Source organism: Mchenga conophoros, linkage group LG6 (genome assembly GCF_057382185.1).
Source record: "Mchenga conophoros isolate Kocher_MC1m ecotype Shallow Benthic linkage group LG6, M_conophoros_male_GT1.1, whole genome shotgun sequence".
Lineage (NCBI taxonomy): Eukaryota > Metazoa > Chordata > Actinopteri > Cichliformes > Cichlidae > Mchenga > Mchenga conophoros.
Genome location: NC_140531.1, coordinates 36,084,900 through 36,099,817, shown reverse-complemented (window position 1 = coordinate 36,099,817; position 14,918 = coordinate 36,084,900). Strand labels below are relative to the sequence as shown.

The 14,918-nt window shown below is 40.4% G+C and overlaps 1 protein-coding gene across 10 annotated transcripts in view; it reads right to left on the bottom strand.

The window, feature by feature from the left end:
• Positions 1-14,918, bottom strand: part of rgs12b (regulator of G protein signaling 12b) — a 46,268-nt gene that overhangs the window by 5,671 nt on the left and 25,679 nt on the right. For 4 of the 10 annotated variants that reach the window (XM_085277827.1, XM_085277828.1, XM_085277829.1 and 1 more), the window contains exons 6-18: positions 11,842-11,863; positions 6,480-6,649; positions 5,802-5,894; positions 5,545-5,688; positions 4,525-4,707; positions 3,972-4,122; positions 3,550-3,644; positions 3,210-3,422; positions 2,669-2,742; positions 2,437-2,563; positions 2,257-2,353; positions 2,081-2,151; positions 285-456 (exon numbers count right to left, since the gene is read on the bottom strand). In XM_085277827.1, the coding sequence (XP_085133953.1) occupies positions 285-456; positions 2,081-2,151; positions 2,257-2,353; positions 2,437-2,563; positions 2,669-2,742; positions 3,210-3,422; positions 3,550-3,644; positions 3,972-4,122; positions 4,525-4,707; positions 5,545-5,688; positions 5,802-5,894; positions 6,480-6,649; positions 11,842-11,863 (1,612 nt within the window). The remainder of the gene's footprint in view (positions 1-284; positions 457-2,080; positions 2,152-2,256; positions 2,354-2,436; positions 2,564-2,668; positions 2,743-3,209; positions 3,423-3,549; positions 3,645-3,971; positions 4,123-4,524; positions 4,708-5,544; positions 5,689-5,801; positions 5,895-6,479; positions 6,650-11,841; positions 11,864-14,918) is intronic. The other 6 variants (XM_085277838.1, XM_085277831.1, XM_085277832.1 and 3 more) reach the window with 5 other exon arrangements.

Genomic DNA, 14,918 nt, shown 5'->3' with positions numbered 1-14,918 from the left:
CAAGTGTTTTCATTTACACAAATTTATAACCCATGTAACATCTTTAAAAAATACAGTAAACACTTTCATTTTCATTCAGTAAACATGCAGCATTGTGTGTTAATCAATTAGACAGGTCAAAGCTACATTCAGTATAAGCAGAGGTGACTGTGCTACATATAGTTAGCTTTGAAAGCATTTGGTGCTTCTGTAATATCGCAGACAGGCAAAAGGGTTAATGTAATCACAGCCACACAGCTACAGAAACAAAGGAGAGAGATAGAGGGAGGTTGTTCAGTCTTTACCTTCAGCTTCGTCTATATTAATCTTTTTCTGCTTTCTTTTCTCCGGAGCCTTATGGAGAGAGAGAGAGTGGTTGGGCAAGGGCTGGCTGCTTGTGTCAAGGCTGGGCCCAGCCCTGCCGTTTTCCCCTTGGGGATGGGCTGAACCGGCTTTCCCTGAAGGCCTGTCCTCCCCCTGGGAGCCACAAGGAGAGCGGAGCAGGGCATTAGAGCCCTGATGAATCATTGTGGAAGTATGGGAAACAGTAATGACAACAAGTGGGGACCAGTACTACTGATGGTGAGGAGGGTGACAAGTTGTAAATAAGATGTGTGATCAAAAGGTTTCAAAACTCTGGCTATAAAAAGCAAAAATCCGAGTTGTCTCTGTGTAAAGTGCTGCAACACTTCCAGCACTTCTGGTAGATTTAAATCACTCCTAAAAATTTCCCTTCTGAGTACTCGCATCTGGCTTTCTCCAACGTGCACTGGATTTTGTCAGGATTTGACATGTTTGTCTAGAATAGAGAACAAAGCTGACAGGCACCACATTTTAGGTTTTTCCATCCAAAGTTCTCCTTTTAACACCTCAGGATATTGTAGCAGAGCATGGATGGCCTGACCCTGGGGGACACAATTTATACACCATAAACTACTAGATGTGACACAATGAGGAGCATGCTCCTTTTTGTGCTTCTGACCGAATTCTTCAGGGTTACTGCGGGTCTGGAAAATACTCGATGGTCTGTGGGTCGGAGCCAGAGTCTGGCATTACCTGACATGGTTGTTTGACACAGAAGTTGAGTTTTGATTTCCATTTTTGTCCGAGCTCCATGGTGATACTGTCGGCAGGCACGTGCAAGGGGTCAGAAGGGAACTTCTAGGGAGAGATCTAAAAGTAGCAGAAGAACTGCAAGTAGTGCAGCGCTTTACAACGAGCTACCCTCGAATTTGTGTTAAAAATCTTTTTTTGCTTAATATTTTTAGAGTTCTGGTTCCTTGTAAAAACAATTTAATGGGCAGTGATTGACACGAGTTTCACTGATTTGGGGTGTTTGAAAAACAATTAAATGGGATCAAATCATCGGCTGTTTTGCGATAAAGAATCAATGACAGGTACTGGAAAAACTTCAGACATATGCAGTTGATCAAAGACAGCTGAGATGTTCCATTCAGACAGCCATAATGTCCATTGTGTGCACTAAGCATCATCAACGTGTAGGCTAACAGTAGCATACACCACAACACAAGAGGGACCAACTATCAACTACTTAAAGCTGCACTACTAAAGATTGAAGAATCAATAAGGAAGGCGATGAATGACCACTTCAGCTGGTCATCAAACCCCACTAGCTTCAAGAAACCCAGACAGCAAGTTAAAGTTCTACTGCCACCACGAACTACAACCCTTCAAGTGCCCAGAGTGAGTTTTTGAGGTTCCGATACCCGGCAAAAGCTCTATGAACACGAGCTCACATTGCCCAGCGGGTGGGTTTGTTATGGAAAAAAAGAGAACCAGAAACCAGAGAGAAAAGTTGATGATGCATTTGGCCACAGGCAGACCACAGTAATGGAACATTAGGAACCCTGACAGTGTGACGAGGTTATCTGCCCCACAGCAACAGTCCACATAGACACAGACACAGCCACATAATACACCTGCACATTTGTACCACATTGCAAACAGACATGGGTGATTGAAGACAGCAACAGAGACACTTAGTAGCGTGATATCATCAACCAGGCAGTGGAGACATTCGGTGGGTTATGGAACATTCCAGAGCAAGAAATTGGAAATAAGAAGCTGTAGGAGATCTTACTGTTGTTGATTGGTTTCTGCTTGTAGAAGCCGGGAGGTGACTCTTAGAGGGAGCTACTTTCTGTTTGTCTGCTGAACAACACCGGCGTACAGATACACATGCAAAAGGAATAAGAAATGAGACAGTTTTCACATTTGGTATTTACAGGAGAGTGTGTGTGTGTATGTGTTCCTCACCTTTTCCAGGAGAATGTTCTGCTACATCTAATACCACTCGAAGGCCGTCCAGGTTGGAAATAGGAAGACCTAAATCTAAAGGCTCGGACTCTCCACTCTGCATCACACAGACACAAATTCAATAAGAGTTTGATATCATTACCTACATGCCTTTCTGCAGTCTGAGGAGGAGTGACTTACAATGCGTGCCACCAAGTCAGAAAGGTGCAGGCCATATTTGGCCACAACAGGTCTCAGGACTTCAGTCACCGGCTTCGTAGGCTTCGCTTTCAGACCCACTGATCGGTTGATGGGAACCAAGTCCAGTCTAGATTAAAGGAATACAGAGTTACCATTCTGAAATAGCAACTTTAATGTAAACCAAGCTTTTAAAGTCAGAATGCGCCAATGTGGAACTGTTTTTGTACTGTACCTGAACAGGGTGCGCTTTTCTAGTCTGAGGTCCCGAGAGCACAGAGTCATACAGTCTTGGTCCAAAACAAGTGGCTGAGAAACAGAAAAATAAGCACATCAATCATTAAAGAAATCCGGCTAGTTGCATGGTCATAAAGGTTGACAGTTGTAGCTTCTTTAGGTAAAAATCGCCATGCTCACAACAAGCTAAAAAAAAGTACCTGACACGCTTTGAACATAGGAAGTTGATGTATGGTATTTCTAACATTTTGACAAATTGCTTCTTTGTTTGAGAGTGAATAAAAGTATTAAAGCTGTTCACCATGAATCCAAAACATTATCTTTAAATAGAGTAATATGCTAGTTTTATAAAGTGAGGATGAACTACTAGGCTGGAAGCTAATTAGTTTATCCTGAGCCCCATGTTAATTAAAAACAGACAAGAAAACCAAGCCAGACCTACTTTTGTTCGTTTGTGTCATGTGGAATTATTTTTGATTTGTATAGAAGCTTTGAAAAAAAGGATCTTTAAGACTGAACCATATCTAACAGAGTTTTACCTTCTCCCCTCCAACCAGGAAGAGGTCTATAGCTGCCAGGTTGATGCAGAGCTTCTCACAGATGCCCAACAGCAGGTCTCTGATGGACACACCTGCCCTCAGTGGCACAGAGCAACACGAGCCATCTGGCAATGTTATATTACACTGCCTGAAGGGGGCGCCGCCTCCTCCTCGCTCTGCTGACACTGACAATGCACTACGAGAAACATCACCCTGGGAGAAGAAGAAAAAGGTGAAAAGTAAAAACTCTGATTAAAAAAAAAAAAGTTGTTATTTTAGTTTTAAAGGAGAAGCCGCTCCATGCTGATACGCATCTGATCATGTTTCTTTCCAGACTGACCTCATTCCTTCCCAACCCTGACGTCCCAAGCTCCAGGCTGGCTCCTGAAGACAGCGAACCCTGAGACTCACGGCGCCCATTGCTGCCAGCAAAGTCTAATAAAAAAACAAACCAAAAATATCATTAGTCGTGTCGAGAAAAAAAACAGACACAATCATTTCAAACCTAAATTGACAGCAATAATCGAGCTTATGTAGAAAAGAGGGAAAAGACAAAATGAGTTTTATCTATATGTTTAATTTAGCAAGTTCTTTAGAATGTCAAATGCAAACAGCTTTTTGGGATCTGCACACAATCAGTTTTCGGTGACCTTTATGATGAAAAAGTAACTGTACGGCAACTGACATTTTCTAGAAATATGTTTTCCTTCCTGAAAACTCTTAATCTGCAGGAATTCAATGGAAAAAAAGAAAAAGACTGACTGTAGTTAAAGTCTGTCAGCTCTCGTTTCTTGGGCCCTTTGCCAAAACTCCTGTTTCGGGACCAAGAGAAAAACATCCCTTTCTTCCGATCTCCCGAATCATCTCCTCTGTCCTCATTTACAGATCGACCCGATTTGCTCTTTTTGTCCTCCTGTATGACACAAACAAAAACAAAGAAGAGCACAAACTGGTAAAAACATACAGAAGTACACAAATAATCAGAAAAAATAGTTCTTGTAATCCCATTACAGTACACAAAAGTGCAAATGCACAAGACAGCTGCTGATATTTTAGCCCACAAGTTATTTTTCTGACGTGCTCAAGATAGTTCACATTCCCTGGCCCACAATTTCTATCAATCCTTAATAACAAAAGGATCCCATTTGAATTTTACAATAAATGTGATCACAGTAGCCTCAACAAACTCCCGTGACCTTCTACGTCTATCAGGAGGGTCCAAACCACACTGTTTTTTTTAAAAGTTAAGAACAAAGTTTTTGTTTCAAACTAAGCTCTGTTGCATTGCAGGGTAGAAAGCTTTTTGTTGAATTACCTTCTTGGGTGTAGAGAGGTTGGAGCGGTCAGACCCAGTGGTGCTGTGTTTGGAGGTGGGGCTGCTTGGGATGTGGTAAGGATCAGGCAATGGTCTGCCCTCAACCTCTGCCAGCATACACTCCTGGTACAGCAGAGACTTGAGAAACCTTGTGTAACTGTCAAACTTCATCAGGTTGAAAATCTAAAGGAGTGAAGAGAAAGGAAAAGGTGATGAGTGATCAAAAGAAAAGAGCAAAGCAAAAACGAAAGAAGAACAAAAGATTGTGCCCACAAGCAAACACTACAGAATACGGAGAGAAAACAAGAGAGGAGGAGGATTGTAAAGGTTAAGAAACAGCAGCAAAAACTGACAGAAGGAAAGCAAAAAAAGACAAGAGGTTCAACACAACAAAAAATAATTAAACTAAAATAAGATTATATTATTAGATCAGCAAGTCTATAAACCTAATTATTACTATTTTTCTGGATTATTTTTTTTGGATGAACAGATGAAGAGGAAATGATGTAAGTATGTATGTTAGTGTTTATATGTTCAATTCAGCATTTGTATGTAAGTCTGAACCTACATCTTTCCTAAACAGTACCATGAGATCCTGGAAAAGATGTGATGTGTGATGTGCAAAAGTACAGAGGGTGCTGGTAGGGATGCCCTCCTAGCCTTGTGACTTTTATCTTAGTCTGAACATCTGAGCTGAGCTGTAGAAATCGATAGCGCTTTTCAGCAAATTCAACCCCTTCAGAAAATACACATTTATGAAGCCATTCGCATCCAAGATACTAGACAGCAATAAAAGAGAAATACTTGACCTTTTGGGCACTCAACACTGTTGCCCATTTTCAATAAGAGTTTGTTTTTCATTCAGTTTTATAAGTAATGACACGTTCATCCTTCTGGGAAATGCTCTTTTCACTTTGTTCTGATGGGGAAGGTCAAGTCAGTGTCACTTAAGCCTTTCAAACGTTACTGCGTATCACCTTGAGGCTTCAATAAATAGTTTTTTCTCACTTAGTATACTACCTGTAGTTGCTGCTCCTTGAACATGTCGGGTTTGGGGGCATTGAGGATGTCATCAGCAAGCTGAGCTTGACTGTCAATGTTAACTGGTGTTGTAGCTTTACTGGACAGGAAGGTGTTGTAGATCTCCCTGGCTCGTTGAGAGAGCTGGAACAAAGGCCAGCAGAAATTAAGAGAGGTGATTAACACATAACTTCATCCCTCATTATTACTAAAAAAAATCCTGGATGGATGTGTGTCATTGGATAATAACACGCTACCTGTTTGTTGTCGTTCTCAGGGACATGGCTGAAGAATTCGCACGCTTGCCAGAACAGGATATTCTCTTCACTGAACTCTTTCTTTAGGAACTCCTTTAGCAAAGGAATAAAAATGGTAATGATTTAGAAAAGTTTGATCAGACAGAGATGCAGTCAGAAGACCCAAGTACCTACACAACAATAAAGCAGGTTTAGAGGTAGTGTAATTATCAACTTCTGATGTGCAGCCTGTCAGCAACTGGTTATCACCAAGGATAATTCATTTTGCTTTTAGATTTCAGAAAATGATTTGTGTGAGGCAGATTTAACAGCAATAGAAACCAAAACAATATACATATATATGTATAGACAATACATGCAACGCAGTATAATGCAGTATACAATATAAATGTGTCAGGTAATATGTTTGTACCTTTAACTTTTATTTCTGCAGAAACACGTTTAAAAAAAATCCAACCTTTAAATAATGCTTTAGCTGATCTTCTAGAATAAAAGGATTTTTAAGCTGGTCATTACAGTGCTGTAGAGTACATTTCAGTCTTTTGACAATATATGATACTGCTGACACAAAAAAAACTACCCTGCACTTTTCAGTACACCATTAGAAAGAGTTGCTTAAAGTCATTTATCTGTCATGAGTATGCGCAGGCCAACACCAGCCAGACGTTGTTATAGTACCGAGAAGTAGCGGACCCCCACGGGGTCCTGCAGCAGTCTCTCAAAGCACACGGCCCAGCTGGCCACTCTCCTCTCAGTGTGGCGCCGGTGGCTCTGGACACTAGGCAGGCTGGCATTACTGTTGAGGCTGTTGTCACTGCTGCAGCCCTGCAGCTCCACGCTGTTCAGCTCTGTTCTCACACACACACACACACACACACACACACACACACACACACACACACACACACACACACACACACACACACACACACACACACACACACACACACGTCAAGTGAGTTGAGTTAATTATTATTATTGATAAAGTTCATTTTTTGATTTAATTTCTATTTTAATTACACAAGTGCATTGAAAGCAGCACAGCCTTAGGCTATATGGTCCAGATTATTCTAGTTATAATATAAAGTTCTTCTTTTTTTTTTTTCTCAGCCTGTTTTCTTCTGATTGCTGGGGCTTTTGAGTACCTGAAGGCAGGCCTATCAGCAGCATGGAACTTACCAGGGAAACAGTGTCCCAGGAGACAGTCCAGTGAGACTTTCTCGTCCCACAGACATACCTGCTGTGGATTTCCATTGTTTTGTTTTTTGCTTTTTAACTCTCAGAGTGTTATTGAGCAAACTTTCATCAGTACAGTCACAACAAATCGGATACAAACTATGTGATTGATTATGGTACATCAGATTTTTTACTCCAGATGATTTGTTGTAAATGAACGTCCATTATAAGTCCCTTTAACCCAGTGTTTCATAAATAACCAAAACAATAAAATATAACTAGTTTGATACAGTGAAGGTCTAAGATCATATAAAACGACACTTTTACACTCAAATGTAAATTACCTCACAGCAAATATCAGGAAATTCATCACATGAACATTTTTTGTAATTTAGTTGATGACAAATGATGCAGTCATCTAAGATTCTGTATCATGTGATACTGCGATTTACAAAGTTCACATCAAAGTGAATTTCCATAGAAAAATAATTCATGAATACAATGAAAAAAATACGCACTTCCTCTTTTCCTAAGGTCAAATCTGCATGTAGCCACGCTTCACTTGTTATCTTTGTGTAACAATTATATTTCCTTATCCAGATCATATAGTTGAAAAGAACCAAACTGGAATTGAAACATTACCTTTGTATCTTTAACAGTGAAAATACTATTGCTATGGTGCACACCCTTGGTTAAAGATAAGCTGTATCACTGTATTTCAACAGACCATTTACATAGATTTTTGCATTAATGCGTCATCATTCTGTTTATTTTTCCCACTGCTAGACCACAGTGCAGCCATGTCCCTAATGCTTAGACAAAATCAGGAGACAGAGAAAGAGTCACACTGAGAATAATCATAATGGAGCTTGAGGCCTGATGAACTGAAAGTGGGTTGCTAAGTTGAGATAAAACAAAACACAAGAACAGCCAGCGGGAAGACATCACCGGTCAGGTGCCCGAAACGACGCACATCCTGTAAATAAACTAAAAAGACCAGTATTGAGCCTACAGCTAAGGTCTTACATGACTTAAAACTTGGAAAGATACGAGGCTATTAACCGAAAGTCCATTGTGAATTCTGCTTCTGCACATTTTTCTTGCGTTTAATGTTATCAGTGACAGTGTTCACATAAAAGGTTATCTCTAATCAGTTTTTCCAAACCGCTTGGCTCATTCATTCGTCTTCAGTTCTCAGCGGCATAGTAAACAACTACAGGGGCTCCTCCTAACATTAACAGCAATCTCTCACTGTGACCGAGAGGCAAACATTTATCCATGTATTGTCTAAACCAAGTATCCTGTTCCATGTCACAGGAGCTGGAGTCTATAACAACACACAGCCAGGACTAATTATCAGTGTATCAGTGAGACAGGCTTATAATACAAAGTCATGGCACAAAAGAAACAACAGGCTTAAAACGACCAAAAAAAAAAAAAAAAGCCTCAGACACGATTTCTTGGAGGTTTTGTTATTTACTTGCTTTACATATATTTATTTCTTTACCTTGCATATTTTCCTCTGCAAATTAAAATCTTAAAAGAGAATCTTTCACATTATTCTCAGCCAGAGTTTTACTTGTCTGCAGACACAGCTAAAGGCAACACTTATACTTTTTCCTAGCTCCCATGAAGTCTCTGCAGTAGAGTCACAGCTGGCAGACATCTGGATCCACACACAGTCTTGGGTTCACCCTCTGATGATGACATTTATGTCATTTAGATCTAAGCAGATGCCTGTATCTCCCAGAAAGCAACTATAAATCATCCAAGCCAACAGACATACCAAACAGCAAGCTGGATCTTTACACACTAAGACCCCCAAAAATCTGTAGTGCCAGACACCACAGGAAAAAAAAACTCCCATCCTCTGTCTACACCAAGGCTTCAGAGATGTTTCAATGGCAAAATTTTAATGTTGTTACTAAAAGGCATTTTACAGTGACAATTATGATAAGCAGTGAGTGAGATGAGTAAAGTAAGATTTACAAAAGGAATTTCTTAGGATTCTGTCCAATAACAGAAATTTAAAAAAAAAAAACTGACACAAAGTTTCTAACTCGGTATTCCACTGAAATTCCGTTTAATTTTCAATAGATGAGAAACAGCACAGCAAACACAAAGTGAACTGTAGGAAAACCACAACACTCAATCATTGCCCTACTCAGACTTTACAACATTAACAGCTGCTGTACAGACAGGTTAAACTCATTTATTATCCACCTGTCAACTGGTAGTTCCAAAACCATCTGTCTAACAAGCAATCTCCATCTTGTGGTATTTTTCTTTAACTTCCTTCACGGGCCTAAAAAAACCAAACTGAATTTTCAACATGAAAAACCTTCTGCTGTCCAACATGTTGGCTTCATTGCTTCCCTGTGAACAAAATCTGCATTTCCTTCAGTTGGAAAAACAAGTATTCAAAGCTCCAGCTATCTCCTCACCTGGGTAAAGCTGGTAGGAGCCTGTGTGGTGCCAGCGGGGCAAGTAGCGAATCCTAAGGGGTAACCAAGTCCCTCCATCCATAATCCCCCTATCGGGGCCCCTCATGAACTCCAACACAAGAGGGCTGAACGCATAGTCCAAGAAAGGGCCCACATACACACACTCACACACACTTTTACACCAAAAGAGAAACAGAGAGAAGGTGGGAAATGGAAAAAGAAGGAGGATATAATGAGAAAGAGAGAGAGAGAGAGAGGTTGCTGCTGGTGAGCAACCTGGATGACAACCTGAGAAAGCACAGAGAGAGTCAGGTCACAACATGCACACGCACCTGCATGTGCATTCACACAGCTCTGTGAGCTTCCAGCCAGGGTAACCGATACAAGCACACACAGGCCTCAGAAAGATGAATAATTCAAAGCCGAGAGAGAAGGGAGATAAAAATGCCGGGCACACGCGCGCGTATACATAGTGACACGGACACACGCACACGCTGCAGTATTGATGAGGAGCTTGTTAAAGGAAGGCCACTACTGAGGCTAATGAGGCCTGCAATACAGATGTTGTGGCGCATCTGGTGGAATCCAGTGGCTACATCAGGGCTGGTATATAAGGAGATGATTTAAAGCTACATTTTACACATTCTTTTAATTTTTTTCAATAAATCAGTCTAAGCATTGAAATGAGGCAATTTTAGACTTGAGCAATGGAAATGGGCTCCTACATTATGCAGGAGGTAAGCCGGCTAAAATCTACTCGATATACATAATTTATGCATCATAACGTATAGTGATTTTACCCATACGGCGTGTGTGTGCACAGAGTTACATTTCTCTCACTTGATCCTGGTGACAGTGATCTAACACAAGACAAAACGAGAACACCGTTGCAAAATGAGGAACCTGATTAGTCCCTTAGTTGTCATGTTCCCTATCTCATGCAAGAAAAAATATTAAAGGAGAGAAGTCTCACAAACAACACATTCTATCTTCCAGAGACATGCATTGTGGAAAAAGTGATGATAAACACTTCTACATTCAAGCTCACAGTAAACACGTCCACCATAAAATTCAGCGCTTCCCACCCCCCGTCTTGTTTCTCACCTCCTCTGCATTCTTTTATCTCCCATCTGCCATAAAATTTATCTTTCATATACATTTATGGGGTGTCAAAGCACAGTTTATCACAAATTAGAGCCAGTCTAACAAATCATGAAAATACACTGTGCGAATGGTCTGTCATCCTGATTAAAACAACAGTACCAAGACAACTGAAAAACAACAATGACAAAACACTAGAAAAGCACATCCTATGCAGCTTTCCAACAAGTCTCACGGAACTGGAACTGTTAGTTTTTGCATCTTGTTGGCACAGACGTTAAAAAATGCCTATTATATAGCCCCACCATGGGAAGATATGTAAAGTGAGTTATACAACCACTGACGAATGATCAAACAGCGTCTGTAACGCCTTCCCTTTGCAACACCTTCTCAGCCTGGAAACTGGCAGCCTGAATCTGATCAAGGCTTCTTCACAGATATTTGCAAGCCGTGATGACAAAAAGTGAAGTTCTATCTCGTCACCTGGGAGGAGACTTTGTCTGAAAGTTTGTATTAGTACAACTGTTGCAGCGTTTTTTAACTTTTAAATATTACACTGTGGTAATATGTGAACCATTATATCTAATCTACATCTCTGTATCATAAATACGCTTCTAAGGATTACAGAAGCAGAAAAAAAACCTACCAGTTGCTTCGTTATTATATTTACAAATTTGGCTTTATATTTAGCTTGCAGCCAGCCACCAGCAGCAGAATAAGCACAGGTGTGGCAGAAAAGCAGGCCAAACTAGCTCGCCTGTTGCTAGAGAAGTTATTGAAAGCAGACCAATGTTAGCTGGGTGCTACTGTGAGCATGGCCACGATGAAACGCAAGACCTAAACTGATAAAATACTCGATACACGCTAAATGAACCACATCCTAACAACTCAAGAATGCAAGGTTTTGTACAATTATGGTAAAACTCACAATGGAGTTTTCTTTTCCATTATCGTGCATTTACTGCACTTGAAAAATGTCTACTTTAATTTTACTGAACTTGCAACGTAGAAAAAAAACAGCAAAACTAAACATGTCCCAGCTTGATGAGGACAGAGTCGGAGCACTGAAGGTGGTGTAAAAGCCACCTCTGCAGAGAAATTGATGCATCAAAGTTATGGTGCAAGACAAAACAAGATCACCATTTCTAAAATGATTTCAGAACAGCATTTGTTTTCCCTTTATTTTAGTGCTGTTGTTTTTCCCCCTTCTAATTACTACACAAAACTTTAAATTTTCAATAAAATTCCCCAGCTAAAGTAAGAAGAAGACCTGAAAATGATACTGAAATAATACAAAAATTTAAGGCATATTTACTCACCTCCATCAGAGACTGCAGCAGACTGTAAAAAGCAGAAAGACATGAGTTAGGATCTTTCTTCATCACACAGATGACACACATTAAAATCAGCTCACACAGGGCATGAGGCCCAAGAGGCCAGAGCATGCACTTTTGGCCACATGGAGACACAGACAGACTGACTGAGTTTCTAATAGGAATGATTCCATTATCAACACAGTTTCACATCATGACACAGCCAGATTAGCACCCACATTCATTGTCTTCTGCGTGGGTGGAATCGTCTGTTAACTGGCTGCGCTTGCTCTACAAGAAAACTCAAAAGGGTGGGGCCTACTGTCTGGGTGTATGTGTGAAAAGGTTAAGGATGGGTCCCGTCTCCTTTCAATAGGCAGGTGTGAAGTTTCCCTGCTTATCTCACAATCACAAACAGAGAGATGAAGAAACTCATTCAATCTCCATTTTAACGGTTTTCAACAACACAAACACGCAGATGTTAATACAGACACATAATCAAGCCAAACTTACTTCAGCCTAATATCACATTTCCCTGACACAGACCCAAAACGACACTCAGAAATACACACATATGGCGTACAGTGGGTTTTTCTCTCAGACATGCTGAGCTAGGATGAGATCACTCAACGCAGACATCAGTAATGTAGATTACTGTGGAACAATGCATCACAGTGTGACTCAGGCCAAAGCCGAGCAGGAGACAAAAGAGGGAAAGAAAGGAAGGAAGAAAGAGAAAAATGGTTTGAGAAAGTTGAAAACTCCAAAAAAAAAAAAGGGTTCAAAATGGAGCCTAATTTGCAATATGTGTCTTTTTATGCTCTTAATCTAACCGCTACCCTTGCTAATGGCAAACTTTCTGTTTATTCATGTTAAGAGAGCAGCCTGGTACCGAAGTGATCTGTAGGAATTTCCTACAGCGCATTTACCTTTGGGAAATTAACTTTTATTGAGCTCGTCATTACTCAGCACAGACATCAGAGTGTTCTCCAGATGAGCAGAAGTTTCTATAGGTCACACAGTCCATTCTTTAGAAATGCAACAACAAGTTGTGTGAAATAACATTGTTTCTTTCCGTGCTAAGGTTTACTGAATAATAAAATCATTCATTAGAAAGCAAATTAATGTGTTATAAGATCATTTTTATATTATACAATAAAGCTTTGAGCTGCAGCCTCATGTGCCTACTGTCAAACTGAAAGCTTTACTAGAGAGAAAAGTGATGCTATCTCAAAAAAGAAAAAAAAATCCCTTTTAGTTGTAGTTATTTCATATTCACTTTAATTACCCAGATTTCTACCAGCAGCCTACATTTGGTTTTAGACACATGTGTCTCTGAGGAGTTAAGATAGGGAACAGCATAAGACAAAAGGTCAACAGTAGGAGTACACCTTTGTGTTCAAAAGAGTTACTAAAACTGAAACTGGTATTAAAATAAAAACAGAAGCACCACAAAGTCTAAAAAAAGGCAGTGTCTGCAACTGAGCATTACATTAGGTTCCAAACTATGCAAATTTTACAGTAACTAAAATACTGAAGTGGAAGTTCTGCTATTCTAATAGATTTGTTCACCTAAACACTCGTTAACCAATTTACAAAAACAATAACATTCTCTATTTGTAATAAGCCTACAGCATTAAAATTCTAAAATATCCAGACTCATATTCAATATGCAAACTGGGTACATCTAGTTCATTTGCACCCTTGGTGCTGTCTGTGTATGTGCTACCTGTTGAATTTTGGCTATTTCCTCTCTTAAATCAGATCTAGTCCTGCCCAGATGGTTCTGTCAGTGTAAAGATGTTTTCATACATAAACATCAAACAATTTCAGGTGACCTTGAATTCTCCCTAAGTTACGTAGGTCTGGGGGTTTCCCATGATGCACCGAGTGCTTCCTTATCAATCACTATGTGTTTATATAGCTCTCTGCATTTAATCATTAGTTATTACTAATCTCTGGCTCTCTTCCACAGTCTGTCTTTTGTCTTGTCTTCCTCCCATCACCCCCAACCAGTTGAGGCAGATGGCTGCCCCTCCCTGAGCCTGAGGTATCTTCCTATTAAAAGGGATTTTTTTTTCCCTGCCCGCTGTCCCCAGGTACTTGCTCAAAGGGAGTCATTTGATTGTTGAGGTTTTCTTGGTATTACTGTAGAGCTGTTATCTTGCAATATAAAGTGCAACGGTATATGTGATTTGGCACTATATAAATAAAACTGCACTGAGTTACAATTTTAGAAGAATCAGGATGGAACATTTTTTATAGTTGTCTTTTGCCACATGCAGCAGGAAATTGTCCTCTTAAGATATACTACTGGAAAAACCATGTGTGGTTTAGGTAAGGGAGTTGCCTGGATAGAGAGTGCAAGAGGAAGGACACGGGATGCTCATTCGCTAGTGCGTTACCAGGGAGCTGCTAGGATAAAAACGGGCTAGTGTCCAATCGAACATCCCCGCATGCTGCTCAGTTGAGTGATGTCGAGAAAAGGTCAGGGCTGCAGTACATGTGTGAAAACGGCTAAAGTTTCTCAGGGATTAACAATTCCACACTGTCCCTTGAAGTACAGAGGTTGGCGCCAGTGGATGGAAAGAGATTATTCTGAAGCAGCTGTTTGTGGTACAACCACGAGAGAGGATAACCAAAAATTACCAGAGACACAAAGTGATTACACTTATTAGAGCAAAAATCAGATTCACAACTCACACGTTCCCAACAGCATTTACTGTGTCTATGTGTGTTTCTGTGGGTCAAGACATCCTGGCCTTGTTGTAGTTGTGAAGCCTACAGTATGTAAGCATATGGCCAACATCTGTCAAAGATGTGTCTTTTGTGTGTAGCATGCATTTTTTTGCATTTATGAATCTGTGTGTGTTCACCCCTATCCCCAATTCAGCGCTAGCATGATCACTTCCAGACACATGCTGTGGTGGAGAGGTTTGGCCCCTGATCGAGGCCCCTCTCCCCCGTTTTCACTTGATTCCCCCTCTAGCCTATTTTCACTCTCTCCTTCCTTTTGTTTATTCTTTTCCCAGAATGCTGTAGCCCCAGTCTTTCTTCCTTTCTCTCACTTATTCCCTTCTCCT